This window comes from Lepidochelys olivacea, assembly GCF_965140295.1.
Source record: "Lepidochelys olivacea isolate rLepOli2 genome assembly, chromosome: 1".
NCBI lineage: Eukaryota > Metazoa > Chordata > Testudines > Cheloniidae > Lepidochelys > Lepidochelys olivacea.
Window position 1 is genome coordinate 290624787 of NC_140411.1, and position 27269 is coordinate 290652055.

Sequence of the window (27269 nt, forward strand, 5' to 3'; positions counted from 1 at the left end):
GAAATTAACAGAAAAACAATGTGAAAGAATGCAAAGGTGTGAAGGATGGAAATGATACTTCATTATGGTGTCGGGTAAAGAATGGGGTCTGACAAGGCTGCATCCTGTCTTCTGGGCATCAGATCACAGGAATTGCCACACTGGATCAGATCCATGGTCCATCTAGTCCGGTATCCTGTCTCCAACAGCGGCCAGCACCATATGTTCAGAGGGAGGTGTAAGAAATCATGCATTAGGCACTGTTGCATACATGGGCAGTGAAACCACTGTAAAAGGAATACTAGCCAAGTTCCTGCAGCAACAGCTTTAGAAAACTCCCCAAAACTGATGTGAGAAAATGAACTGATGTGAGTTTAGTGACAGAGGTGAAAGCTTATCATAACCTTTGTTACAGTTGTGCTGGACAGAGCAGAAACGTGGGTCTTGATCCTGCAAATACTTGTGCATGTTTTAAACATGAGCAGTACCATTGGGAAGTGCATCATGGATAGATTTATTGGAAGATATCTCAAGAAGACAAGTGGGAGTGAGGTTATCTAGAGGAATGACTAATAAGAAGATATGGGGAGTTAAGCACAGTTACAGAAGTTCAGTGAGCTGGCCGATCCACTAGGTGGGTGGGTTACAGCTGGAGCATAAGATCCGATAAAATAACAGGAAGAGTTGAGTGATGGCAATCAGAGGGAAGAAGACCACCGGGAAGACTGAAATGTGAAATGGAATGGTCCTGTAACACTGCTGAGCAAGGAACAAGATTGGAGCAAAAGGGGACAGAAAATGCAATGAATGAAATTGCTCAGATCTCTGCTTCAGAACTGAAGTTACGTATATTACTTCTCAGTACTTGTGTTGGGATTATGTTCTAGGTTATTTGCCTTACAAAATAACCAAGTTCAAAAAGTACATGCCACAAAACACTAAAAAAAATAATGGTTATAGATTAGGTATGTTGAAAAAAGTAGCTTGGAAATAAACTAATACAGAGAATATGCATAACTAAATATATGGACTAATAAGATTAGAACAATCAGAGTAAGAGAGTGAGGTACACTTGCAAACATATGGGGCATATACCATGTGTGGGCATATACCACAATCTTCCAAACTAACCCTGTGTCTTTAAAAACAACTCCCCTTTAACTCAAGCACAAAGATATCTGTACATTATTCATGGTTCTCACACAAAAATGACTTGCATACAAACTTTTACAAATTTGGCCCAGTGTGACCAAACTTTATTACCCATTTCATGGAGCTGTGACAAAAGTCTAAGAATCAAACAACTTGGGGATCACAGAGGCTATTATGTTTATTGTGCTGAACAGACTGTGATAATCCATTAAAGGACCATTTTCAACAAGCAAGCGATTCAAAGTACAATCATAGGCAGCAACTCTACATGAAGAACAAAGCAAAAAAGGAACAGGAAAACAGTAAACTGCAGTTCAACATCTTGAAACTGGTTTCCTGCAAACATACCTATCTTGCAGAAATGGTAGAAAAGTTTAATGTCCAGTTTTATTTACTAGTGACCAATGACAGCAAAGAACAGTCCTATAAAATTTATCTCCCATAAAAATAAACTATATATATAAAAAATTTTATGATGTTCTCACTGTTTCAATGGCCACAAGCAGTTTTCAGTCTGAAAAATGAGGTATAGTAGGCCCTAAGAGGTAGTAATGTATTTTGATTGTACTACAATATATAGACAATATAAGATGAACTTCATCAGAGCTGTAAGTCCCTCGGAGCTAGATCCACATGCATCAACTACTTCTGTTTCATCTGTTGAACACTGTGTTTTTAAAAAAAACAAAATGCATTTGCTGAACATGAAATTGTTAGGACCTGATCCAGCGTCCTTTGAAGTCAACTGGAGTCCTTCCATTAACTTCAATGGGCAATGGCTGCAGTCTTTAATGAGCTGCAGAATGGATATGATTATCCCTTGTTTAGTTAACATTAACATGTCTAGTTTTACTACTCTGATCAGCTCTTTCTCAGCAATCCCTGAGAATGAGCCCTCTGCAGTCTTTTGAGGAGATCCTTGTTTCTTGATATCACTGAAGAATCCAGTAAGTAGTTATCTTTAGGTGCATTTGGCTCAGTACTAAAGCCATACCGATAGAAGCCTTCCTGAGAAACTACCCCCGGCCCAGTTAATATTACAATGTCACAAAGCAGATATACTGACTAGGATAGAGAGAGAGCGAGAGAAAGAAAGGAATAAAAAAACTCTACATAAGAAGCATTTAAAATAAATCAGGTTTGAAACATATTACAAAAATCACATTTGTGTAAAATACATGAAAATACTTGTCAAGTATTTTCTTACAATCTACTAATTTGTTTTTAAAAAAACACACATATTTGTGATTGCATTATGCAAAAGCTGAGCTTGTTGCTTCCCACCTACAAAGCTTCAAGTTTCTTTGAAGGTTTTTTTTTGTTTTTTGTTTTTAATATGAAAGTAATTTAAAATGTGTTCATTTCCAGCAAAGTTCTTTTACAAAAAATAGTTTTGAATTAGGGATTAGTTGCAGTCCTAACTGTTTCAAACATCTCAAACTATTGCTGAAAGTAACAAGTTCATTCCATTTAAAGTCTGGAGGTAGGTCTTTGTCAATCGATTAGTCCATTTCTTTAAACAATTCATTTGAGGTACAAACTTGGACAGTAATATTTAAACATTACAACTAATTTTTTCTATGTCATGTAGTGTCATTGAAAATTATCCTTACAAACCTATGAGTAATTCAGTACAAAAATATATTCAAGTTAACAGTACATTACACAGAAATCTAGCAGAGAATAGGAATAAGTACATTAAAAAAAGAAAAATACATAGTCATGCTGAAACACATTGAAAATATTGCGTCATTAAGTGTTGAAGAAAAAATATGGAGAAAATACAGATATTCATGATTATTTACCCAAAAATAATTTCCTGCATTGTATGTGTATAGCAGCATGTATTTATCAGGCTGTTGAGTTAATTGTAAAAATCAGAGGTAGTATTGAATAGTGGGGTAATATTGCATCTGTTGCTAAAAGTGCTGCTTTGAGTGAAAAAGATGGAGAAATGTCACTGGAGTAAAACTGCCCAGTGAACCATCCTATGTCAACGTATATTGTTTAAAGTAATACACAAGCTCACTTGAGGTACATGGTGTTGATTCTTACATCAAAACTGGTGAGTAATGAGAAGAGATTCATTCCCTTTGAAATATTGATACATGAGGGGTGAAATTAGGTGAGGTCACACAAACCATTTTTTTCTTGGTTCAGGTAAGTTCCTGATTCGTTCTGGGGTACCTTTTCCTGATTTTTTCCTCCAAAACCACTGTAATTGATAAATCTATGTCTTTATATGGCTTGAGAGTGTTTTGGTGTTAGTCACCTCTAGTTCTGTAAAACGTGTCTGGCTCTGCAGGAAGCTGAGTCTACCTGAATTTCTAGTTTCCTGAAGATGAGTGCTGTGAGTTTTGTTTATTACTACTTCTGCTGATATGTTTGTATCTGTAAAGTATACAACGTATCTTTGTCTTTCTTCCCTTTTGCAAAATGAAAGTACCTATTTTTCCTTTCTTTTGATTATCGGCTGAATTAAGTGAAAAATCAGCTCCCAATTCTTCCTGAAATAACAGTAAGTTTAAAAAAAAATCAAGTACAAATCTACAAGAAGGTTACAAAAAAAAGAGTAGTATCTATCCCTTATCTTTGGTGTTCTAAACAGGGAGTTTACTAAGCTAGGGAGTGGGTTCTTGGACGTGTTGTAAGGCCAATGGTGTTACACACCAAGCCTTTCCTATTTAAATGCCCGTTTTAATTATGTTACAAGTCTCTTGTTTATATGCAGTGCAGTGAATGACTTAAATCTTATTCAAAGCTTTCCTGACCCAGTCACCCTTACTTAGCAGCTCAAACAAACTATTAGTAGGTTAAGAAAAAAGAAAACAATAATTAAAAGTTGCATCGGTAATCTGTGTCCCCTTTGTGTTACAGCAGTTTTTCACTAAACATGGGACTGTGAAGGGATTACAAAGAAGGTGATTAATATAGTCTTTTTTAAGGTTATGTGATTTCCCCCCCCCCCTCCCCAAGGCATAAGTGGAAAGACCATGGCATAGAAAATAAGTGGTCAAGGCAGCGTCTTCTCCCTTCAAAAGACCCAACTGCTGATGAGGTAGAAATCGAATGGTGTGGTCTCTTAGTCTTCTTCCTCTGCAGATTCTTGTGAGGACGTCTCTTCAGTTTCTTCAGTCTCTTCCTGGAATACAAAAAATAAATAATTACCATTGTGTCTGTGCCTTTCAGTTACAAAGGCAGACATGGTTGCCACTGAGTGAATGAACACTCTTTATAACTTTTACATTATTTCAAGAGTCCTCCTCCATGATACCTCCATACCCATGTAAATCAGAACATAAGACAGGCCCTACTGGGTCAGACCAAAGGTCCATCTAGCCCAGTATCCTGTCTTGCGACAGTGGCCAGTGCCAGGTGCCCCAGAGGGAATGAACAGAAAAGGGAATCATCAAGTGATCCATCCCCTGTTTCTCATTCCCAGCTTCTGGCACACCATTCCTGCCCATCCTGGCTAATAGCCATTGATGAACCTATCCTCCATGAATTTATCTAGTTCTTTTTTGAACCCTGTTATGGTCTTAGCTTTCACAACATCCTCTAGCAAGGAGTTCCACAGGTTGACTGTGTGTTGTGTGAAGAAATACTTCCTTTTATTTGTTTTAAACCTGCTGCCTATTAATTTCATTTGGTGACCCCTAGTTCTTGTGTTATGAGAAATAGTAAACAACAGTTCCTTATCTACTTTCTCTACACTGGTCATGATTTTATAGACCTCAATCATATCTCCCCTTAACCATCTCTTTTCCAAGCTGAAAAGTCCCAGTCTTATTAATCTTTCCCCATATGGAAGCCGTTCCATACCCCTCATCATTTTTTGTTGCCCTTTTCTGAACCTTTTCCAATTCCAATATATCTTTTTTGAGATGGGGCAACCACATCTGCACACAGTATTCAAGATGTGGGCGTACCAGGGATTTATATAGAGGCAACATGATATTTTCTGTCTTATTATCTATCCCTTTCTTAATTATTCCCAGCATTCTGTTTGCTTTTTTGACTGCCGCTGCACATTGAGTGGATGTTTTCAGAAAACTATTCACAATGAGTCCAAGATCTCTTTCTTGAGTGGTAACAGCTAATTTAGACCCCTTCATTTTATATGTATAGTTGGGATTATGCTTTCCAATGTGCATTACTTTGCATTTATCAACATTAAATTTCATCTGTCATTTTGTTGCCCAGTCACCCAGTTTTGAGAGATCCTTTTGTAGCTCTTCACAGTCTGCTTGGGACTTAACTATCTTCAGTAATTTTGTAAATTGGAAGGAAATATTCTCCTCCAATGTCCAGCTATGCCTGTCCAGACTGTGGATCTGACCTCTTACCACCAGATGGAGTTCAGAAAGAAACCAAGAACTTGGGGACCTCAACCCTCTTGGAAAAGGTACTGACCTGGCTGACCACATCAATTCATTTTCAGTTGTCTTTCAGTCTGCCCACTTTTAATACTTTGGGACCTATGCTGCTTTTATGTTGACTTAACAGAGATGAGACTAAATAAATAGCTAGGAATTGGAGGAGGCTTTGAGTACAACAGTAATTATCTTGTTGTTTTGGGTTTGACACTGGAGTGACTTTGATCTCAACATTTCTCATGCCAGAGGTACATTAACTAGATGCAACCTTACTCATGTGTTTAAACTAGCAAAGAGGAGAGCAGCATCTTCATTAACACCAGAACGCTCTTTTAGTTCTGATGTCCTCAGACAACAAAATGAAGGAAAATAGGAAAATATCTCGGCTTAAGGCAGCAACTTCAACCCTGAAGCACTAGGTGGAATTTCTTTTCTTTAGCCTGACTTCTTTCAAAGATTAAGAAGAGAATTTGTTTGAGTGGATGTTTCTCAACTGTTGTTTAGAAGTTTAACCAAGTTAAAAACAACTCTGTGGTGAGATGCAGTGTCTGAAAGGTGGGTTAGCCACAAAAAGTAAATTTGACATATATCCTTGCAGGTCCCTCCCTTAACAACAGCTGCTCTCCTCTCCCCATCCCTCTGGCCTTGACGTTTTCCTTCAGCAGGCCCAGCTCTGCCGTACAATCCTCTTCACACTGCTTATTTAATAAATGTGCAATACCTTTCCAGACATGGTTGGTAAACTGCAGACAATAAACATTTCTGGTAAAAGGGCTGTTAGTGTGAAGTTGATTTTTATCAAATGCTGCACATCATCTCCTAAGACAGCATGTGAAAAAGATCTAGGAAGAATAGGTAAACATTTACCCCTACAGCAAAGTGAGACCTTTTAAGAATGACCAGCTTAAAACAGCTTATAACAGTCTTCATACTTTAATAGATTTGATTTTCCACATGGCTTCATTTTGTCTGGGTGGCTAACTGACACAATTTATAACTCTCTTCCTTTCCCAGGCCACTACAGTACACCATTCAGTAAAGCATGCCTTAGAGCTCGTCTGCATTATATGACCAAACTTCCATTCATTAGTGTTTGAAACACCTCAGCTGTGAAGGGCTCCTAAATGCTACCATGTGTGACAGTGCTGCACAAGAGCAGCATCGAGAAAAAAAACCATAGGCTTTAATCATAGGCCACTGCTTAGTGCAATCCCTTTTCAAAAGGTTTCAAACATCCAAAAAAAAAAAAAAAAAGGCTGAAAAAAGCTGTAAATCCAGGGAATAAACACAAGTACAAATGAATGGATGACAGCTTAAAAAATATAACCATAGCAGCATCAAGCCATGAGATTTCACACTGGTTTTGTTTAGTCTGCTTTGGGTTATGTGGGAAATGTGGAAAGCATGAAGCAAAAGCCCCCCTCCCTGCTAAACCATGGGCCTCAAATATTTAAGCCAGTAGGTTTATACCTCTTGACTAGCAAACAGGCCATGACCCTGGGTTACTCTCTGGAGTACCAGGCACAAAGAAAGATGTAGCATGATCAAAGCCATGGCCAGACGAAAGAGAGCAAAGTCAAGTGTCAGCTGCCCTCTGACCTTGTCTTTTCAATTAGTATTTAAATTCCAGAAAGGCACTAAGCGAGCATGCAGATACACAATTTTCTTCCTCGCAACGACTCCTTTACAGTCATGACAGGGGAGGTGTTTAGATTACTGCAATGAAAGTTGTCACAGAACCGCAAGTGTGGAGGTGAATTTTACTCCCCCCTCACCAAGATTCAGAATATTCCAGTACTGAACCAACCTTTTAAACCCTTCATAAAATTCATAAATACATGATGTGTTTTCCCCACTCATCCTCCCCATCTGGCAGAATGACATAGGGGGCAGTTGTAACAGTTCAGGCTAGAGGAAAATCAGTATCTGAAGCCATCTTTGTGCTGGCAATTCTAGAAGTGGGAGAAGCTGTTTTAAAACATATTGCTTTGATGCTTTGCAAATTCAGAGGCTCATCAAGATCATGACGAGCAACCGCTTTGCTCAAAGCTGTCAGTGACTATTCAGCTGAAAATGGTGACCTTGGATTCTGTTTTCTTTACTTAACATAACACACATAGGTGTGTTTTTTTAAATGCTGCTTTCTACTGACTTTGAAGTTGTATTAGCTTTGGCATTTAATTAGTAATGGTATGAGGAGCAGCCTGGAAACCACCAATGATTTTTAAGGCTATGTAGAGGGCAGAAGTGAGTTGCCTGAACTTTCTAGAAATCCATTTCACATACCCAACAGTTAAGCTACTACTCCTGGGGGAATTCTGTGCCAAAAAATTAAAAATTCTGTGCACGATATTTTAAAGTTCTGCAAAAATTCTGCACCTTTTATTTGTCAAAATAACACTACATAATCACGCCATTTTCAATTATTTTGGTAATCTATTTCAAAATACCTGTCAGCAAGTATGTCTGTAACAATACAGACACACACACAAATTCCACCAGGAGGAGAGAGTTAAAGAAACCCCTATGACAACCCAGTTCCTGTTTGCTGTCCCCTCTCCTCTAGAGCCCAGCCAGGGGGGCCAGACACCCACAACTCCTCCCCCACAGAGCCCAACTGTAGCTCCCCCTAGCCCAGATATCCACATCCCCTCCCCACCAGAGCCCAGCTGCAGGGCCCTCCCTAGTGCAGACACCCACCCCCTACAACTCAGAGCCCAGCCGCGGGGCGCCCAGAGCCCAGATACCAGACCCCTTCCCCCGCCAGAGCCCAATGGTGCCTCCCCAGCCAAGACACCCGAAACCCTTCCCACCACAGAGCCCAGCTGTGAGGCTCAGCCTTGCCCAGATATCTGCACCCCTCTCCCCTCTGAGCCCAGCCACGGGGCCCCCACAGCCCAGATATCCACACCCCCTCCCCTCCCAGAGCCCAGCCATGGCCGCCCCCGAGCCCAGACACCCACTTTCCTATCCCTCAGAACCCAGGGATCCAGAGGGAGAAACAGCACGATGCTGGGTCTGCATTGCGCAGTGGTGCAGAATTCCCTCAGGAGTACAGCTATGTGACCACTTGCATCATTTTATGATTGGCTAGTTGGGAAAATACTGCAACTTTAACTAGTTCTTTTTGAGAGCAGGTGGACTTCTGACCACCCTATCAGAGAGGAGGAGTGGGGGTTACTGGCAGCAGCCTCTGGAGAAGGTGTTTGTGGAAGTAAGTGTTTCACAGCCAGCGATGGAGAGCTGAAGAGACAACTTCATTGCCAAAGGGTATGTTTTAGTGCCAGTGTTGCCACCTCTTTTAACGTTATCACAAGTCTTGCGATATTTAATGGTTTTCTTAAAGTTCCAGCAAGAGATTGCACAAAAATCTTTTTTAAGAAAGATTCTAGCACTCATGATTGTGGTAAAAGGTTTGAAAATGTGACCCAAGGGCACCCTAAAGCTGAAACCCCAGAAATCAAGTAAAAAGGACATCTTTTTCTTTCTTTCTTTCTTTCTTTCTTTCTTTCTTTCTTTCTTTCTTTCTTTCTTTCTTTCTTTCTTTCTTTCTTTCTTTCTTTCTAAAAATCTCATAATGTTAAGACAATCTCATAATTTTGGGACTTGATTCATGATTTTTTAATGTTTGAGGTTGGCAATGCTGTGGATCATTTTGGTTTGGAAGAAGAGTTTTTCAAGAAGAAAAGCAGAACTGAAAAAATTTTTACTCTGCTAAGGGGAGTGGAATATTGACTTGCAGACTGACAACTGTTTTGTGTGAAGCCTGGTTGAATTCTTTCTATGCAAACACTAAGACCAGAACACTTAGTTTAGAAGTGACAGTAGAAGAAAGATATTTGTAAGTAACCTAGACAGTAGTTATTATTTACTGCTGTTTGGTATTGTACAAAACACAGAAGATGATATACTTGCTGATTTGGAGTGCTTACCACCTAAACAGAGAGAGAACAAAAATTAGATGTGACAGATATGGCAATTTCCTGCAATATCTTTGGGAGATCTTACTGCCTTAAGCTTGTGTATCATTGTGGGCCAGGGATTGTATGTAACTCCAGGGGGAAGGGTGACCATAGCTCCTCCAGGAACTAAGAACAGTGGGGGCTAATTCCCTCAGGCTGTAACTCCTGCAGAGCAGTACCATTGTCTGGAGAGATTTGCATATACCGGTTCAAACTGGATTCTCCAGAGACCAACAGACAAAGAAAGGACTTCTGGATAAATAGCCTGAGTTTAAACTGATTCAGGGTCTTCCTTCTGATCCAGCAAACAGACAGGAACTTCTGTCCAAGTGGGGCCACCATCCTTCCTGGGAAAAGTTCCACAATATTCTGGTAAGCTTTTAGCCTACGTATAGGAACTTTCATTGTTTATTATGTAATGCATTCACCTTAAGAATAAATGTGCTTGCTTAGAAAGAGCTGAGTGGTAACTTGTGACTGGTGGCAATTACAGCTGTTCATAGCTTTTGAAGAGAAAGCAAAGCACAGACAGAGGCCTCTTTACGCAGTCTGGTGTGTTGGGGATAGTACAGTGTAGGCAGGGAACTGTGCTGCCTGGAAAAACCCTGGTCAGGAGGCAGAGAGATACATGTCTCTGCCCAAGAGAAGTGAGGGCTGAGGAGCCAGGAGACTAGAGTGGGTGCCCTCGACAGACCACAGAGGGGAATACAGGTAAAGTTGCCCTGAACTGGGAGATCCAGAGGAAGTAAAGTAATAAATTATCTTTTTTGTGGAGATAGCACTTTTACAGAGTGGATTAGTGGTTATGGGTTCCATGGAAGAAGAGCACTTTAAACAGAAATTTGAAAGGAGGGCACGTGTACTATATACTAGGATTGGGTGACACTTCCCGGTGTTGAAGCTGGCAGAAATGGTTAAGTTTATCAGAATGTTGTCAGTGATTCTCAACCTTTCCTATGCTATGGCTTTATGTTACCATAGAAAAAGTAACCTCCCAGCCCTCTCCTGTCTAGCCATAGAAAAGGAGAGGTGGTCAGAACCTTCTGAAACCTGTTTGCAACCCTGCTAGAGTTGCTTCTCCTACATGTGCAAACCTTTGCTGTTATAAAGTATTCAGGGAACTCACTGAAGTCAGTGGGACTATTCCCATGTTTAAAGCGAAGCACGTGCCTAAGTACTTTGTTCAGTTCCTTGCAGGACTGAGCCTCTAGAGAAGAAGACATCACAGTCTTATGCAGTGCCTTCATGAAAGGATAATGTATTTTACACAGACCTACTGACTTGTATCTGGTGTTGCTGCATGCAATAGGACCAGGCACTGAGACAAAGCTTCAAAACAAAGGGAAGGATACTGTGTGATGGAGCAGGGAAACAGTCCCCATATTTAGGAGGAACTGGGTGCTGGAATGAAATGCTTTGTGGGTCCAGATGAACTCTGACCAAACTCAAGAGAGACACACATAACACACGCAGGAATTCTGGCAAGGACTACACTTTTATTTCCTAGCTACATCCACATGACATAGGTTGGGGTATCAACAGGTTAACACCCCCCATCATGTGGCAGGAACTAATATCCCTGACTCCAGTGGCTACTGTTATATCTCCCTTCCTTCTCACCCACCCCTTTTTTTGTTTTGAAAATCAAATGCATATAATCTGTAATATCAATAAAAATAACAACCACAAACTAATCCAACTACTTAATAAAAGTTAGAAGTAGAAACAGCTAGGATGGCGCTTAGGGTACAGCTGCCCTTAAATACCCTATCAGAACCTCAACGCCTTTCTGATCACATGGCCAGCCACTTCTTGTTCTCAAAACACTTCCTTCTGCAGTGTCCTAATCAGCTGCTGAAGTGGATCTGCTTCCTGGCGTCTTTGTTTGCTGCTCCTCATGTTTGCCATTGTGAATAACCAAGTGAGCATGTGTTGCTTTTGTCAGTGTGTAAGAACTGTCACTAGCATTTTGGGTGTTCTCAAGACCAACAAGTCAGTGTATTCCTTTGTCTCCTTTGGCTGTCTTCAGTTCCTCTTTCAAGCCTGACCCACAGGGTAATTATGACATAAAACTTCGGTGCTGAATCTAACATTCTCTCCCACTTGCAACAGGGAGTAACTGCTTGGCATTTTTGCCATAGTATTTCTTCTGTTCTAGTTTCCTGGTGTAAAATTCTTTTGTCACTACTTCAAGGTTAATTATCTTTGGCTCAAGAAGCTTGTTGGCACTAAGGTTTTGGCAATATTCTAGTAATGCTAAGTATTGATCCCTTGAATCTGCCAGGGCTTTCTTTAAAAATCAAATGATTTTGTTATTTATACAGCTTTCTCTTACTGTGCATTGTAAGGCCCTGATGGGGAGTGCTTAAACTGATATGCCAAAGAGAATTGCAGAAATGACCAGTTTATGAACTGTGGATCATTGTCTGTTGCTAACTCCTCTGGAATTCCATGGAGAGCAAAGCAGGATTGTAACAGGAACCACTGGAAACTGTTGCTACTGTTACAGATGCAGAAGGCGAGTGGAGGCAAAAAAAGGCACCCATGTAAGGACCAGGCAAAATCTAACTTTAAACAGTTAACACAGTAAAGTTATTTAAGAATGGCACCTCCTGCAAATGTAATAGGGCTAATAAATACTCAGTTAATACACAAATAAGAGTTGCATATGCATAAAGCCGATGATAAAATCTGGTATATGAATTTAATGCACATGTGCAAAGGTTATGGGCCAGATTCTGCCATTTTTACTCACACTGAGTAGTATCTTACTTTGACCAAATGCATACTGTTTTCACAGCCTACACTCTATTCTAATAATCTTTGCACAAAATATGCCTTCTGAGGTATCATTTGAAAACAGTAACTCATTGATCAATAATATCATAGTGAAATGTCTGTAGCAACATTATATGTAAAGTTATGACACAAGCTGAAATTATGTCTGAAATGTGTTTACCAGACAAGTCTGGGGAGGGGTAAACCTATTTCTCAAAAGACAAAGGAAAAGCCAATGCCTCTAGCCAGATGTCATCAAAGTAGATTGGCAATCTCCTGTCAAGTGAGCGTTCTTTGGCAATGAAGGGGAGCAGAAACAGATTGATCTGCATTTTAGCAAACAGCATGGAACCTCTTTCACCATGACACTCCATGACTCCATCCTCACAGTGGGAATGAACTTTATTGAGGGGTAACCCTCAGGAAAATATATTTCAGAGGGGGACAGGACTATAAAAGTGAGAGGCAAAACACCCCAAGGTATCTCTCCCTGTCCATCTCACTTTCTCTTTCACCTAAGAAGCAGCCATTTGCCTTTGGGAGAGAGCCTGACCTGAAAGTTGGTCAGCCCTGTTGCTGGTAAGAATTTTATCTTGAACCAAGTCTAGTTTGTTAAGTTTGAGCACTAGGAACTGTTTTATCTTTATTTCTCTTGTAACCATTTCTGCTTTAATGCCTTGTACTTGTGCTCACTTAAAGCCTATCTCTTTGCAGTTAAATAAACTTGTTTTATTCTTTAATCAAAACTGATCCAGTGTTGTGGTTAAATGGGGCTCTGGGGTAACTCCATTTAAAGTAACAAACAGTGGGATATTGTTCCCTTATAGGGGCAACAGACCTCCAATATCTGGACTGTCCAGGAGAGAGCTGAACAGTGCAGAAAACATGTTTTGGGGGAAAATTTGGGACTGGGAGTGTGTTGGGGTTGTCCTGCAGGTAGTAACCAAAGCTGCTGGTGTCAATGTTCTTGGAAGGCTGCAGTTATACACACACATTCAGGGTGTGACCTGCATGCTGGTTGGCTGTTTGTGAGGGGCTCAGGTTGGGAGCGACAGCCCCAAAGCATTGTGAGGCCCCCCAGGTTGCAGGGCAGGTGGTGACACAGCCCCTGACTGGTCGGCACTGCACCTCAGAATGGGACACTGACTCTGCTTATAGTCCCAATGAAGTCAATGATGTTACTTAATAGCAGAGCAAGGCTCTAGTAAATGTGAGTAAGAGTGGCAAAATCTGGATCCAAGGCCAATATTTTTAAAGATATTTAGGCATCACTCCACTCAGCATTGCAAGTGACTTACGCACTTAGGAGCCTGTGTATCACTGAAAGTCAATGAGACTTAGGCTCCTAGGTATCTCAGTCACTTTTGAAAATAAGACAGCCATCTAAGTCTCTCAGGCCTTGCAACACTGAGCGGAGTGATGCCTGAATATCTTTAAAAATATGGACTCACCTGACTAGAACCACAGTGAAAGATGTCAGCTGGCAAAATTGAGCAATTCTTATAACTGGTCACAGGACTTTTTGCACAGAGCAGAGTTCAAGCGTATATTCTGTATAGCATTTACTCTGGGGACAAATCCTGCTTGCAGAAATCTTGGGGGCCGTGGGGTGGGGCTATACAAACTCAGATAAAGAGATACACCCTGCCCTGGAGAGTTCACATGCTAAAAGACACAACCAGGTCACCTAGGAGTGAAATAAAATATTAAAGAAAGTAAGGAGGCATTCCTAATTCATATTGGTTGAATCAGTAGTGTGACCTTATACAATCTTGTGGCAGACTGGCAAATCCCAAGGTTTGGAAACAGCTTTTACAAATTGTCTTTTAGATTGTAAACCCTTTAAGTTAGTGACTATAATTTACTATATGTTTGCACAGCACACAGTATAATGAGGCCATGACCTGGATGGGTTTGAGGTGCTAAAAACAATATAAATATAACAATTAATAATAATAAATTAACAAGCACATAGCTCTGCGGTCAGTAATTCCTAGTATTTAGGCCTGTGCACTACACTGACAAATTATAGGCCTTGGTATAAACTCTTCCTCCTGATGGTAGTAAAGATTGTCAGTACCAGAGAGATGTTGCTGTCAATGCAGGTGGAAATGATATAATCTATAATACCACTGAAGAGCTCCCAAGGACTCATGCATGAAACAGCATATATTTCTGTGCATCCCACCTGTTTAATTACAGTCAGTGTTACAGCAATGATTTCGTTTTTGATATATGTGAGATGCCATAATATGAAAGAACAGGGACACAACAATCCAGAATAAAGGTGTGAGTTGAAATCCATATGACCTGTCTTAGCCAAGCCTAACATCATGATCTCCTATCTCACTGAAGTGAGAGCCTCCTTAGGGTATGTCTACACTGCAATTAAAAACCCGCAGCTGGCTCATGGCAGCTGACTTGGGCTTAAGGGCTTGAGCTAAGGGACTGTTTAATTGTAGTGTAGACATATCATGCTGCAGGCTGAGATCTGAGACCCTCCCCCCCTAGAGCACAGGCAACATCTGAGCCCAAATGTCTACACCACAATTAAACAGCCCCTTAGCTCGAGTCAGCTAGCACACATCAGCCGCGGGTTTTTAATTGCAGTGTAGGCATATCCTTAGCGTATGTTTAGAATAAGAAAGAAGAGGCACCAGTCAGATATCCGGGGGCCTCCTGTTATAAAAAGACATAAAAAGATGAGGAGAGAGATTTGTCCTTTTAATTCCTCAAAAGAGTGATTGCTTGTTGCAGGTTGATAAGGAATGCCCAATGACATTCAAATCCTGATCATTACCTCTTACAACAGCATTATAATAATTTACTGACAAGTGGCAACAGTGATTTTTCTGAGTAGCCAAATTTATATTATATGTATTAATATCTAGCACTTGAAACACAGCTGAAAGGTTTTGACAAGTGCTAAAACTTGTTTAGACCTCAAAGCTGCCGCTTTGAAGTAATAAGAAAGAGATTGAAAAACAGTAGCCAAGAGCTGTACACACCTCATTAGGGCCAAGCAATGTGGGAAGGCCAACCTGCAGCTTCCTGCTCAAGCATGCTTATCCATTGGAAAGGGGCTTCAGGAAGGTAAGATAAAAGAGCCTTTCAAAGTGGAAGTGCACAATGACATTTTTATGAGTGCTAGTCATGAAGGCTTTTAAACACTGAACAACTCGGTCATTTACATAACCTACTTCACAAAGAAAATGAAGGCTGCTACAAGGGGCATAACAAGCACATTCTTTTGGGGGGGAGAGTTGAGTTGGAGAACTTTGTTTTTATTATTACTGTTTCTAAATCTCACTGGTTTGCTCTTCATTTGTTTTCACTCATGAAAGGAAGAGTTTAACAAATACGGCTCTACCTTCCCCCAAGAGTGCTCAGAAAAGCTCCCAGAATAAGAAACGTATTTCTGAAAGAAAGCTAGCTGGGTCCTCTGCCTTGGTTCAACAAAGTTCATGTGAGACCTTGCGGTATAATGCAGCTAAATGATTTGGCTCTTAAATAAATAAATAAACCAACAAAATCAATGAAAGAAGAAAACACTACAGGCTAAAAGCCTTGTAAAATCGTTTTTAAAATGTCTGAAGAGTTTAATCCTTGATCTTACCACACAGACACTGGTGAGGCTGTGTGCTGGCAGCAAAGCAGAGTATTTAACTTTGAAAGCCGAAGTGCTGGGTTTAATTTTCAGTTTCAGACTAAACAGCGGGTCTGCAGTGAAAGGCAGGGCAATGAGGACTCCTGAGTGAAATGGGGTAATGTAAATGGTTTCCTTGCAAGCTTTAAGGATTGTGTAACCATGGAGCACCTCCTTGTGCAGGCAAAAGAACACAAAAATCAGAAAACTTTGTGTAGGCTTTAACAAGAACCCCTGTTTTCCCTCTCTTTTTTTACTGCAAAAAATTCTGTTGCTATTTTATTATGAAATGCTGCAGGCTAAAAACATATCCCTAATTTAAGCCATTTTGCCAATAAATCTACAAATACCTGGTAATCCAAAAAGGGTAGTTATAGTTTAATGACATACTCTTCTTGTCCTCTTAATATGTTCAATTCGTAAAGGATTTAGAGCCATGCATTTAAAGATTTTTCAACTTCTTGAATATCTCTGAGCAGTCTGGTGGAAAAGGCAATAAAGTATGGACCTCTTCATCATGGCACATGAAACCAACTTTTTGAGTTCCATCTGCTAAGTGATTCATGTTACCACAGAGCTGAGCCTTTTCTTTTTCTACATTGGATAGTTTGATTTAAAAATACATTGGGGCTGTCTCACTTAATGGATGGTGATTATTTCCTTTTGACTAAAGAACTTTATGGTCGTTTCTTTTTAAATGGAACATATCTAAATCCTACAATCTAATAGAAAAAAGCTCCTGATGGAAACCTATGCACAAAATACTTTTTCTTTGAAGACAAAGAAAGATTTATTGAAGTTTATACCTCAGTGTTCATCTGTTTTCCTCTTCCTAAATGTAAAAAAATGAACTAAAATAAATTGCAGTTAACGCCTCATTATATAACATTCTTCTTTGGAAGACTTCATTAAAGTGAAGGGGAGGCTGCCTAAAATACTGTATCTGTCCCTTTGTTGTTCTGATTTTAGTTTCCAGATTTTGCCTCAAAATAGCCATGGGAAATAGGGAGGAAAAAAAACCATTCACTGTCCTGACTGTAGATCTACTGGGTCCTAGAGCTCAGTGTTTCATTCTGTCAGACTCCTAATCTGGTTTCAATACAGAGCTCTCTTTCCCCTCCCCACCCCCAGCCCATCCTATCTGTGAGATCAGCCATTGTTGTAACTCTGTGAGACATTATACACTGCGATGTGGGAAACGAGAGATGAAAATTCAGGCAGAATGTAGGTGATTTGTTTTTTTTTATTTCTCTCCTTTTTTCCCCCATGGCTTTAGGGTGGCAGATTATCTTCAAAACCAGAGATCAGAGATCAGAATCAAACAATCAGAGTTCAGAGATCAGAATCAAACTACTTCAGCAGCCTGCTGACCGAAAATTCAGCAAGTTTAGGAATGATTTTTCATGCTGGTTTTCCCTTCACTTCATCAGATGCCAAGAGTCTTAAGTGCTATAAACAGGGTTAAGGTAAAGCAAGGGGTATCATGGCAATACTCTAGTGTATTTAAACAAAATTAGCGATCATTAAAAAAAAAAGTACAGCTTGTGAGCAAAATTTTCAGAAGTGCCTAAATCCCATTTTCAGACATGCATAAGTGACTTGACTTTTAATGGGACCTCAGCTGCTTACACTTTGGTGCTTTCGAAAATATTACCCTGTGTCTATAACCACAGTATTACCATGATATCTGTAATCACATTTTACTATTGCAACAGGATGCCTGCAGTCTCCAGCCCTTTGCACAGGCCAGTGCAGCACTGGGATAATGGTGGCTTTTGGAACCTTCAAGTTAGAGCCAATGCACAAGCAAGATTGCTTACTCCCAGCACGCTGCCAGAGGCTGGCATGGTGAGAGTTCTATTCCAAAGGATGTGGACTCAGCTGGAGTTAAACATTTTTAAAATGTGTGTGTGTTCTGTGATTTTGTGCATAATGGATTTTCATGATTTTTTAAAAGATTTTTTACTTTCTAATGTCCAGCTAATGCACATGAGGGGGGATGCTGGTACGCCTGCATGGTCTTAGCAAAGGTGCTGGAATCCTGCTCTGATTGGCTGCCAATATGTGGTAATGTTCGGACACATCAATCAGCACTGGTGTTGTGTGATATAACTGTGATTTCAAAGAAAACAATTCTATAACTGCCCATCATTAATAGAGTAGCTGTGTAATGCTTCGTACTCATATTCCAAGGGGTTTTTTGGTGTGTGTGTTGGGGGGAGGAGTTGGGGGATTGGGGCTTATCAATTAATCTTCAAGGGACAGTTTCCAGAGTGAGACTTTATAAAATGCCAGAAATACTGAGGAATCCCTAAAGAATAAAATGTTTTTCTCCTAATCGTCTTCTCCCAGGAAGTGTACATCAATAAATGATGATGGAGCACACAGCTATTTCCACTCAACAAATTGTTTTTTTTAAATTGTGCTTGGTATGTAAGGACCTTAACTGACAATAACAGTCAAAGACTCAATATTTAATAGATGACAATGTATTATATTCACTGGTTCATTTAATCATTCTGTGGTTCCTATATTTGCCCAAAATTTCTTATTCTATTTCTAAATAACTAAATGTTTGTATGTATTACAGTACAAAATGCGAAACCAGTCTGAAAAGACCAAGGGCTTGGAGATTTCAAGCACTGGGTAATAGATATCTTCGTATAGGAAATTAAACTGTGAATCAGTTTTGTCATCTGAGAAGATGTGGTACATTTCTGAGAAGAACAAACTAATACATCAGTGCTTCATCTTCCACCCTTTCTGATGTAGTTGATCAGTTATGTCCTTGTATTATTTTAGTACATCCAAGCATTTAAGGACCTAATCCAAACCCCAAACAAGTCAATGGTAGTCTTTCCATTGACTTAACTAGCTTGGTATTAGGATCTATGAACGTAATTGTAAAAGTTGCTAAACACCCATAACTCTACAGGTGTTCCATGATACCCTGTCTCCTGGATACGATAAATGTCTCTTTTTTGAAGTAACACTCCAACTCACATCACCTTCAGTGATTAGTGTGATGGGGCATACAGGCCACAGACTGGCAAGGATGGGGTTATAAAGGGCCTGTGGATCAAACTGCCTCTGCCCCACCACACCAGTAACACGTCAGGAGTGAAGAGGGATATCCAGCTTGATTTGAGGCTGACCAACAAGGAGATTAGAGCTCTGCTTCTCTGTTGGTGAGAGAAGCCTGGTTTCAGCCAATAATCTGAGACCACTTGCTGCCTGGACAAACCTCCTGGGGGATGGGACAACTGAGACCAGGAAGACTACTGACTGTCTGAATGAAGACAAGCCCTAACTAGAAGGGTGGCATCCTGCCAAAGACACCTTGGACAACCCTAGTTTTGAATTCATAGTATTCCTTTAATTTTTAACTTTAATACTTGGAAGGGGTGAGACTCAAGTGTGCCTTGGCCAGAGGCTAAAGTGCCACTGCCCCGGACAATGAGAGGTGGCAACAAATCGTTGGCATCCCTACAACAGCATGAGTAGCGTCCCATTGGGGCATAACGGAGAGAGGCCCTGTCACAATTGATTTATTGATTGTCTTTGTTGTTACAGGTGTAAGACAAACTCCAAGATTTTCAAAAACAACTAGTGATTCTGGGAGTTCTAATTTTTTGATGTCTTTCTGGAGACACCTTCAAGAGGTCTGAATTTAGAGAGTGGGTGCTCAATCTGGCAATCAGGCCCCTCTAAGGTGTATCAAGTTAGGCACCCAGAAATTATGGCACTCAAAAAAGAATCACAGAAATGAAATGCTGGAAGGGACCCAAGAAGGTAATCTAGTCAAGCGGTTGTCAACCGAGGGTCCGTGATATGTGCTTGGTATGTAAACCTGGTGCCCCGAGCCCCTGGAGCTGAGGCTGACCCCTGGCACTCCCTTCGGGCAGAAGCCCTGAGCCCATGGCACAAGGCTCCCCCAAACTGCAGTGCCTTACCCAGAGTGGAGCAGTCCCAGGGAAAGCTCCAGCCCCAGGACAAAACATCATGGAGGTGCATAAGGCACTCAGAGTCCTCTATGCTGTCCAGACACCATGAGAACAAATTAAACATAGTGCCCAATGGATAGCTTTTTAAAGGTGTTTGGGCACCAAAATCAAAGGGAAGCGCTACCTTCTCCAGTTTTACAGATGGGGAGCAGATCCCCAGATTTCATAGGCAGCGGGTAGAATAGACCAGAGGGGGCTAAGCCTCCCCTGCGGCACAACTGCTGACCCACTGCCTTTGAGAGTGTGGATGACTGGATTGTGGTGGCTCTGCCTGCACTCCGCCCCTGAAGTCCTCTCCCGCTTTTTGCCCTTGACCCCACCCATGCTCCGCCTCTTTCCGTCCCTGCTCTGCCCTTCCACTGAGGCCCCTGCCGCTTCTCACTGAGTCCCTCCTCTCCTCTCCTGAGAGGCCCCTACCTCCTGCTGCTTGCTGAGTCCCTCCCCTCCTCCACCCCCTCCTCCCTGGTCCCCCCGCTAGCTGAGTCCTGACTCCTTCCTCTCCTCCACCCCCCTCCCTCAAGGTGCCCACTGCCTGCTGGGTCCCTCCACCCTCCTGTGCTCCCCCTGCCACTCAGGGGAAGGGGAAGGACTCAGAGGGTAGGGGGACCATGGGTGAGAGGGAGTGGAGGAGAGTGGGGACTTGGTGAGTGGTGTGCAGGGGTGGGCTTGGGGGATGAAGCCTAGCATGACCGGGGCCTGGGGCAGAGTGTGGGTGGAGCATGGGCGGGGCCTTAGGTAGAGGAGGCTGAGCAGGGGCGGGACCCCGGTCCAGTCACTGGGGGATTTTCCAGCACTTGGGCCAGCCTCCCTGAATGGTGGAGCCACGCGCCACCCACGCCGGATCCTCAAAGGTATTTAGGTGCCTAACTCTCACTGATTTCTGTAGAAGTCAAGCACCTAAATACCTTGGAGGATGTGGGCCAGAGAGACTGAAGACCAGATTTTTATAGGTATTCTGGCATCTGAACATGAAGACAGGTGCTTTGTAGGATATTCAAAAGCGCCTGGATACCTAACTCCCATGGAACCACAAGGTGATCCTTCATTCCCCTTCCAGAGAGGAGCCAGCACTCCAATGGATACTCCAGCCCTGAGGCTGTTCAGCCTAGGGAAGATTTTTCCCTCCCTTCCACAGAAACTCCCCTCCTGAGCAGAGTTTGGTTTCTTGGGCTACGCACTTGGGGCAGGATTAGGGAAATGCTTTGAGGGAGTGGGTCATGATGTGTGCATGTGTTTGTAATTCACTTTATAAAGTCCTGAGGGGCATACTCTATATTCTTGATGAAATGGTAGAAATGCTAAGTAAACCCTTCAATAGCTTTATCATAGGTGTTTTCAATAGGTTTCATAAGAGAAAATGTTCAAATCAGTCATGATCAATGCTAGTTCTTATAAAGGTGAATTTCAATGTAGTGAGCTATACTTGTGCTGGCTCATTGGTTGTCACCGTCTGCCTAACAGGTGTCTGCATTTTCAGCTTGATGCATCTACACAATTTTGGTAAGCACTTTGTGATAAAAGGCACTATTTAAATGCAAAATAATAGAGTAATAATAATGCTTAGAGCTTGCCCAGTTACTTTTATCTTCAGATCACCTTACAAACATGAACTGAGCTCTTCAGATTGGTCTTGTGATTTGGGACTTTTTTAAAGGTGACTAACCTCAGCATGTGCTTTTTTAAAGGTAATTTTTCTCCCTTCCCTTCCTTCTTGGCCAGGAAAAATCCCAGTTGGCTTGTTTAACTCATTTAAAGAGGAGTTTCTGGGAAGCAGCAGTCTCAAAAATGTCACTCAATATAGTTACAAAATAAACAAAAATTACATAAAATATTTAAAACCAAGGAAATCCAAATCTTAGACCAGTTTGGGGATCTACAAAGAGCCTAGGGCTCCGTAACATTCTTTAGATTCTGCTCAGTAGTGATGTCATATAAACAACAAGAAACTCGCTTCCAAAAAACATGTGACTTCCTCTTCTAACCCCTAGTTCTTTAATACAGTTTAGCTTATTGCTTCATCTGTTTACAAAATCAGACACTAAACTGCTAATCATTACTTGTTTGTTTTTATTTTTTCTTTCTGAACAGACATCTTTTGGCGTGCTGTGAGAGCTCTCAAAATCTGACCTGGTGGGTTTTTTTCTTGCTTATCATAACAACCTTTGAGGCACGCTGTCATGGTAACATCCTACTGCCCAAAGAAGACTAGAGACAACTTCCTGTAGAAACCACACCCAACAATCCTACACTCTCATCATCTGAAGTGATAGAAGTTGCTCTGGAGTGAGTCTACATTACATTACAGAGTCTACATTGGCTGGTATAGCTATGGCTGTATAGCTATGCAAACAGAGCCCTCTAGTGTAGATGCAGTATAAGCCAACAAAAGGAGCTCTTCTGCCAATATATCTACACCATCATCTACTGGAATGATATTAGCTACATCGTATGCAGTGTTGTTGTAGCCAAGTCGGTCCCAGGATATCAGAGATACAGGGCGGGTGAGGTAAGATATTTTACTGGACCAACTCTCATCAACAGAAGTTGGTTCAATAAAAGATATTACCTCACCCACCTTGTCTCTCTAATTAGCTATGCTGTCATAAATATAAAGGGAAGGGTAACCACCTTTCTGTATACAGTGCTATAAAATCCCTCCTGGCCAGAGGCAACATCCTGTTACCTGTAAAGGGTTAAGAAGCTCAGCTAACCTGGCTGGCACCTGACCCAAAGGACCAATAAGGGAACAAAATACTTTCAAATCTGGGAGGAGGGGGTGGACTTTTGTTTGTACTTTTGTTTACGTGGTTGTTCTCTCTTGGGACTGAGAGAGGCCAGACAGAAATCCATCTTCTCCAACCCATCCTAATCCAAGTCTCCAATATCGCAACCAGTATAGGTAAGCCAGGCAAGGCGGATTAGTTATCTTTTGTTTTATGTGACTTTTATGTTTCCTGTGTTAAGAGGGAGGTTTATTCCTGTTTTCTGTAACTTTAAGGTTTTGCCCAAAGGGGGATCCTCTGTGTTTTGAATCTGAATACCCTGTAAAGTATTTTCCATCCTGATTTTACAGAGGTGATTCTTTTACCTTTTCTTTAATTAAAATTCTTCTTTTAAGAACCTGATTGATTTTTCATCATTCTTAAGATCCAAGGGTTTGGGTCTGTGTTCACCTATACAAATTGGTGAGGATTCTTATCAAGCCTTCCCCAGGAAAGGGAGTGTAGGGCTTGGGGGCATATTTTGGGGAAAGACGTCTCCAAGTGGTCTCTTTCCCTGTTCTTTGTTTAAAATGCTTGGTGGTGGCAGCATACTGTTCAAGGACAAGGCAAAGTTAGTACCTTGGGGAAATTTTTAACCTAAGCTGATAAGAATAAGTTTAGGCGGTCTTTCATGTGGGTCCCCACATCTGTACCCTAGAGTTCAGAGTGGGGAAGGAACCCTGACATATGCTAACAGTAGCATTCTTCTGTCGGCATAGTTGTGTCTACATCAGTGGTTTTATTGGCATAGCTATGTTACTAAGGAGTGTGATTATTTATTTTCAAAACGTGGTGTCGATCAGGCTTAAGCACTCCGCCGATGCTGCACTGTCGGGTGGGAAATTGAGAGGCTGGGAATAGAAATCAAACTTGTCTCTCTCCTTTCACACTGGAGAGCAGCGCCACCTCCTAATTTTTTAACCTGATTCTGCAATTCATCAGCTTGTTGTTACTCTAATTCAGGGGTCAGCAACCTTCGGCACGCAGCCAATCAGGGTAATCCGCTGGTGGGCCGCAAGACATTTTGTTTACATTGACCATCCGCAGGCACGGCCCCCCCGCAGCTCCTGTTCCCGGCCACTGGGAGCTGCGGGGGATTGTGTCTGCGGACAGTCAACGTAAACAAAATGTCTCGTGGCCCGCCAGTGGACTACCTTGATGGGCCGCGTGCCAAAGGTTGCTGACCCCTGCTCTAATTTTTATTTGTTTTATGCCAATCAATGTTTAGAGTTATTTTAAATATAAACATTTGAGCTAGTCAAAAAACAGAAAAACTGTTTCAAACTTGACCCATTTTCCATGAAAGTTTCTGTAAAATTTAAGAACAATTTTTAATCAAAATCATGTCCAAAACTGTTATAGAATATTTTTGTTCACAGAAAGCTGCATTTTGGGTAAGCAAAAATGTTTAATGATGATTTCAAACATAATTTCAATTTAAAAATTTGATTAAAACATCACAAAACTTTCACAAAAAAACAGAAACATTTCAAAAATATCAACCATTTTTGGCAAAAGAGTCCATTTTTTAAAAAAAGGCCAAATTGCTGTGAACTTTTTGTGCAAAAAATTTTGACCAGCTCCAACAACCGTCCTTACCACTGCCCTTGAAGTCTCCATAAACACAGCCAATATTTGCTTAAAATAAATAAACAAACAAACAAAAAGCAAGATAACCAAATGTTTTGGAAATTCTTTTGCAGTGGTGCTTGTCACCCCTATGGAATTAGTTTCAGGTAAAAACTATATGTGCTATTGGACAATAAAGCTTCCTGCCTCTTATGAATTATAAACTTCCAATTCTCAGCTTCAATAAGCAGAATAACTAGATTTATCCTTATGCGCTAAGGGACTGATTCAAAGCCACTTGAAGTCAATGGGAAGATGAACGAAGTCCAATGGACTTTAGTCCCTAGAGGATTAAACTTGTGTGATACTGAATAATTGAATCAATGAGCACTGAAGGCATGCCATTCCTTGCAAAGGGTAGGCAGCATGTCGGATGTTCAAGTTGCTGGAGCAAAGTTTAGACCCCAATTCAGGAAAACACTTAAGCATATGCTTAACTGTAATAAAGACAGGGATTCTTTCCTGAACCAGGACCTTAATTAACAAGTAAGACACACAAAAAATGTACTTGATTTGCCTTTGTACCTATTCAAAAATAATGCTTTTCCTCTTATTGTTGTTATTGTATTCGTTTGCTTGGCGTGTTTGTTTTTTTTTAATGTAAGCAATTTAGTTACTATTAGGTAAAAAAAGTTACTTAACTGCTGGTAAAATATATTTGGACTCATGTTCTCTCTTCTGAATTCAGTTATGAGATCCAGAGACTCTAACATCTCTGATTTTTAGGCTCCCCCTCCACATGGATCATTAAACAGTTTCAAAAGCTTGTTTCAGACTCAGACTATTTCTATGCTGCAGAAAAGATAAAAATAAAACATGTCCTGTTCCCCAAAAAAACTCTGATAACTTTCATGATTCCCTAAAAATATCAATTTATTTTGTATTACTTAAGTACGCAGGTTTCGGAGTAGCAGCCGTGTTAGTCTGTATCCGTAAAAAGAACAGGAGTACTTGTGGCACCTTAGAGACTAACAAATTTATTAGAGCATAAGCTTTCGTGAGCTACAGCACACTTCATCGGATGCATACGCAGCTAATCCATATGCCATCAGCTGAGGATCCAGATGTTACAAATCATTTAAAAATTAGGAAAGTGGCTACTTAGTCCTTACTTAGTCACTTAAATGAGAATATGGTAGATCTTACTAGTAAGATCTGTTTGTTTGTTTTTTTCTGGTGACTAAAACATATTTGAAGCGGATATCTGACACTTCTCATCTTTCGAGATTTTTAGACACCTATCCCTCATGGAGACTGTAAACTTACTATGGCTTGCAGTTAGATTTTCCAGTACAAGTTCACTGTACTGTGTGTGTGTGTTTCCCCACTGATACAAGTCACCTGGTGACCATCATGAATACATACAGATTGTATGATTTACATGTTTGCATTGATTCTGTGGACATATCTCTTCCCAGTGGAACCTGCTGTTGCATTTACCACCTGCAAGATGGGAAATCCTCAGGGTTCTGTGGATGTTTGAAGCTATCATAGGTTTTTACATAGCATTGTCATGGCCTTAGACTGGACAGCAGCTGTCCATAAATGGAGATTTAGAGAATGCCTGAGACCTGGAGAATGCCTAAAACCTAGGTGATGGTGACATTTACAGAACTGTTATCACTACAAGAGAACTATCTGTTTTTGCTTCTGTGCCTTTTAAAATGCAAAACAATCAACAGTCATTCCATCTGAGCTGGCAACAAGGGTAACAGCTGGATGTAAATTAATACTAATCCAAAATCCTTGAGAATGAACATCTCCAGACATTCAAACCACAGCATTCAATGATAAGTCTGATCAAGGGTTATGCTTCTTTTATTCAACCAAACTGTGGCAACATGCTCACTATCACATAGCAGTGCTTGAACGTAACCTTTCAAAGCCCCGCTGATGAAGAAAAGATACGCTTCTAACTTAATCCAGACTGCCACATTGAAAAGCCATCTGTGAGGATATTTTGAAGGAAACAGATGGAAAAGGAAGAGATTCCTCTGAATGCAGGGTAAGATTTACATTATCCTCATGAACTTCCATGTAGTCCGCATGTTTATATAATTTATCACTATTTCCTTAGGCAGCTCAGATTAGGAAACTCGCATGAGCTCATATTCTTGTTGTTAATTCTGAGTCTGAACTCCTCTCCTTTAAAGGGAAATTCAGTAGTGTAAAAGAAAAGAAAGAAAGGCAATTGGACAGAGTGAAGGCCATTTATGTCAGGCTCCCAAACTTCCTATTGCTACCTCTCCTCCTTTTCAGCCTAGAGTCATTTTAGTATGTGTGCACCCATGACGATAGTCTACATTCATTGCCATGAAGCAGAGCCGAGTGACAGCAAGAGGCTCTGCTCATTGTAGTTTTAGAGCAATGCCTATTACAGCTGCTATGGTAAAGGCCAGTCAGTACTTGTGTTGAAAACCACTGCTGCCAGGGGTTTAAAAAAAAGTTCTTTGCGTTTACTTGGCATACAAATAACTGCATTCATATTTATAATGTATCTGTTTGTAAACAGAAGTTTAGCTATAGTCCTAGTGCTACATTACCTTTTAGAAATCCAGAGTTATCTACCTACTTCCATGTTAAATACATTCTCTACTTGATTTCTAGTTTTCTATAAATACAGCAAAATTCAGAGATTAAAAGTGAGAGTTCCAAAAGGGCAATTCTTAACTCTAGTGCTCACCATGGAGAGGAATCCCTCTGCCCACCTTTGGCTGCAGAGCAGCTGCAAAGCTGCACCAAGGAGGCTATTGCAGCCCAGTGGCTGAACCCCGACCCCCTGCGGCAGTGAGTCTCAGAGCCCGGGGCCACAGACTTGGGCTCTCTGTTCCTGTGCTATGCTGCTAAAAATAGCCATATGGATGTTCTGGCTGAGCTCAGGTTCTGAAACCCACCTCCCCTCCAAGGCTTCAGAGCCAGAGCTGGAACATCCACTTGACTATTTTTAGTGCTGTAGCGTAGGCCCCGCAAGCCTGAGTCTA

At 41.0% G+C, this 27269-nt stretch overlaps 1 protein-coding gene across 3 annotated transcripts in view; it reads right to left on the reverse strand.

The window, feature by feature from the left end:
- Positions 1-1204: 1204 nt before the first annotated feature.
- Positions 1205-27269, reverse strand: part of HMGA2 (high mobility group AT-hook 2) — a 158919-nt gene continuing 132854 nt past the window's right edge. For all 3 annotated transcript variants that reach the window (XM_084635550.1, XM_084635549.1, XM_084635551.1), the window contains one exon: positions 1205-4273. Coding sequence is in view for 2 of the 3 variants with exons in the window: in XM_084635549.1 (XP_084491675.1) it covers positions 4214-4273 (60 nt within the window). In the remaining variant the exon portion in view is untranslated. The remainder of the gene's footprint in view (positions 4274-27269) is intronic.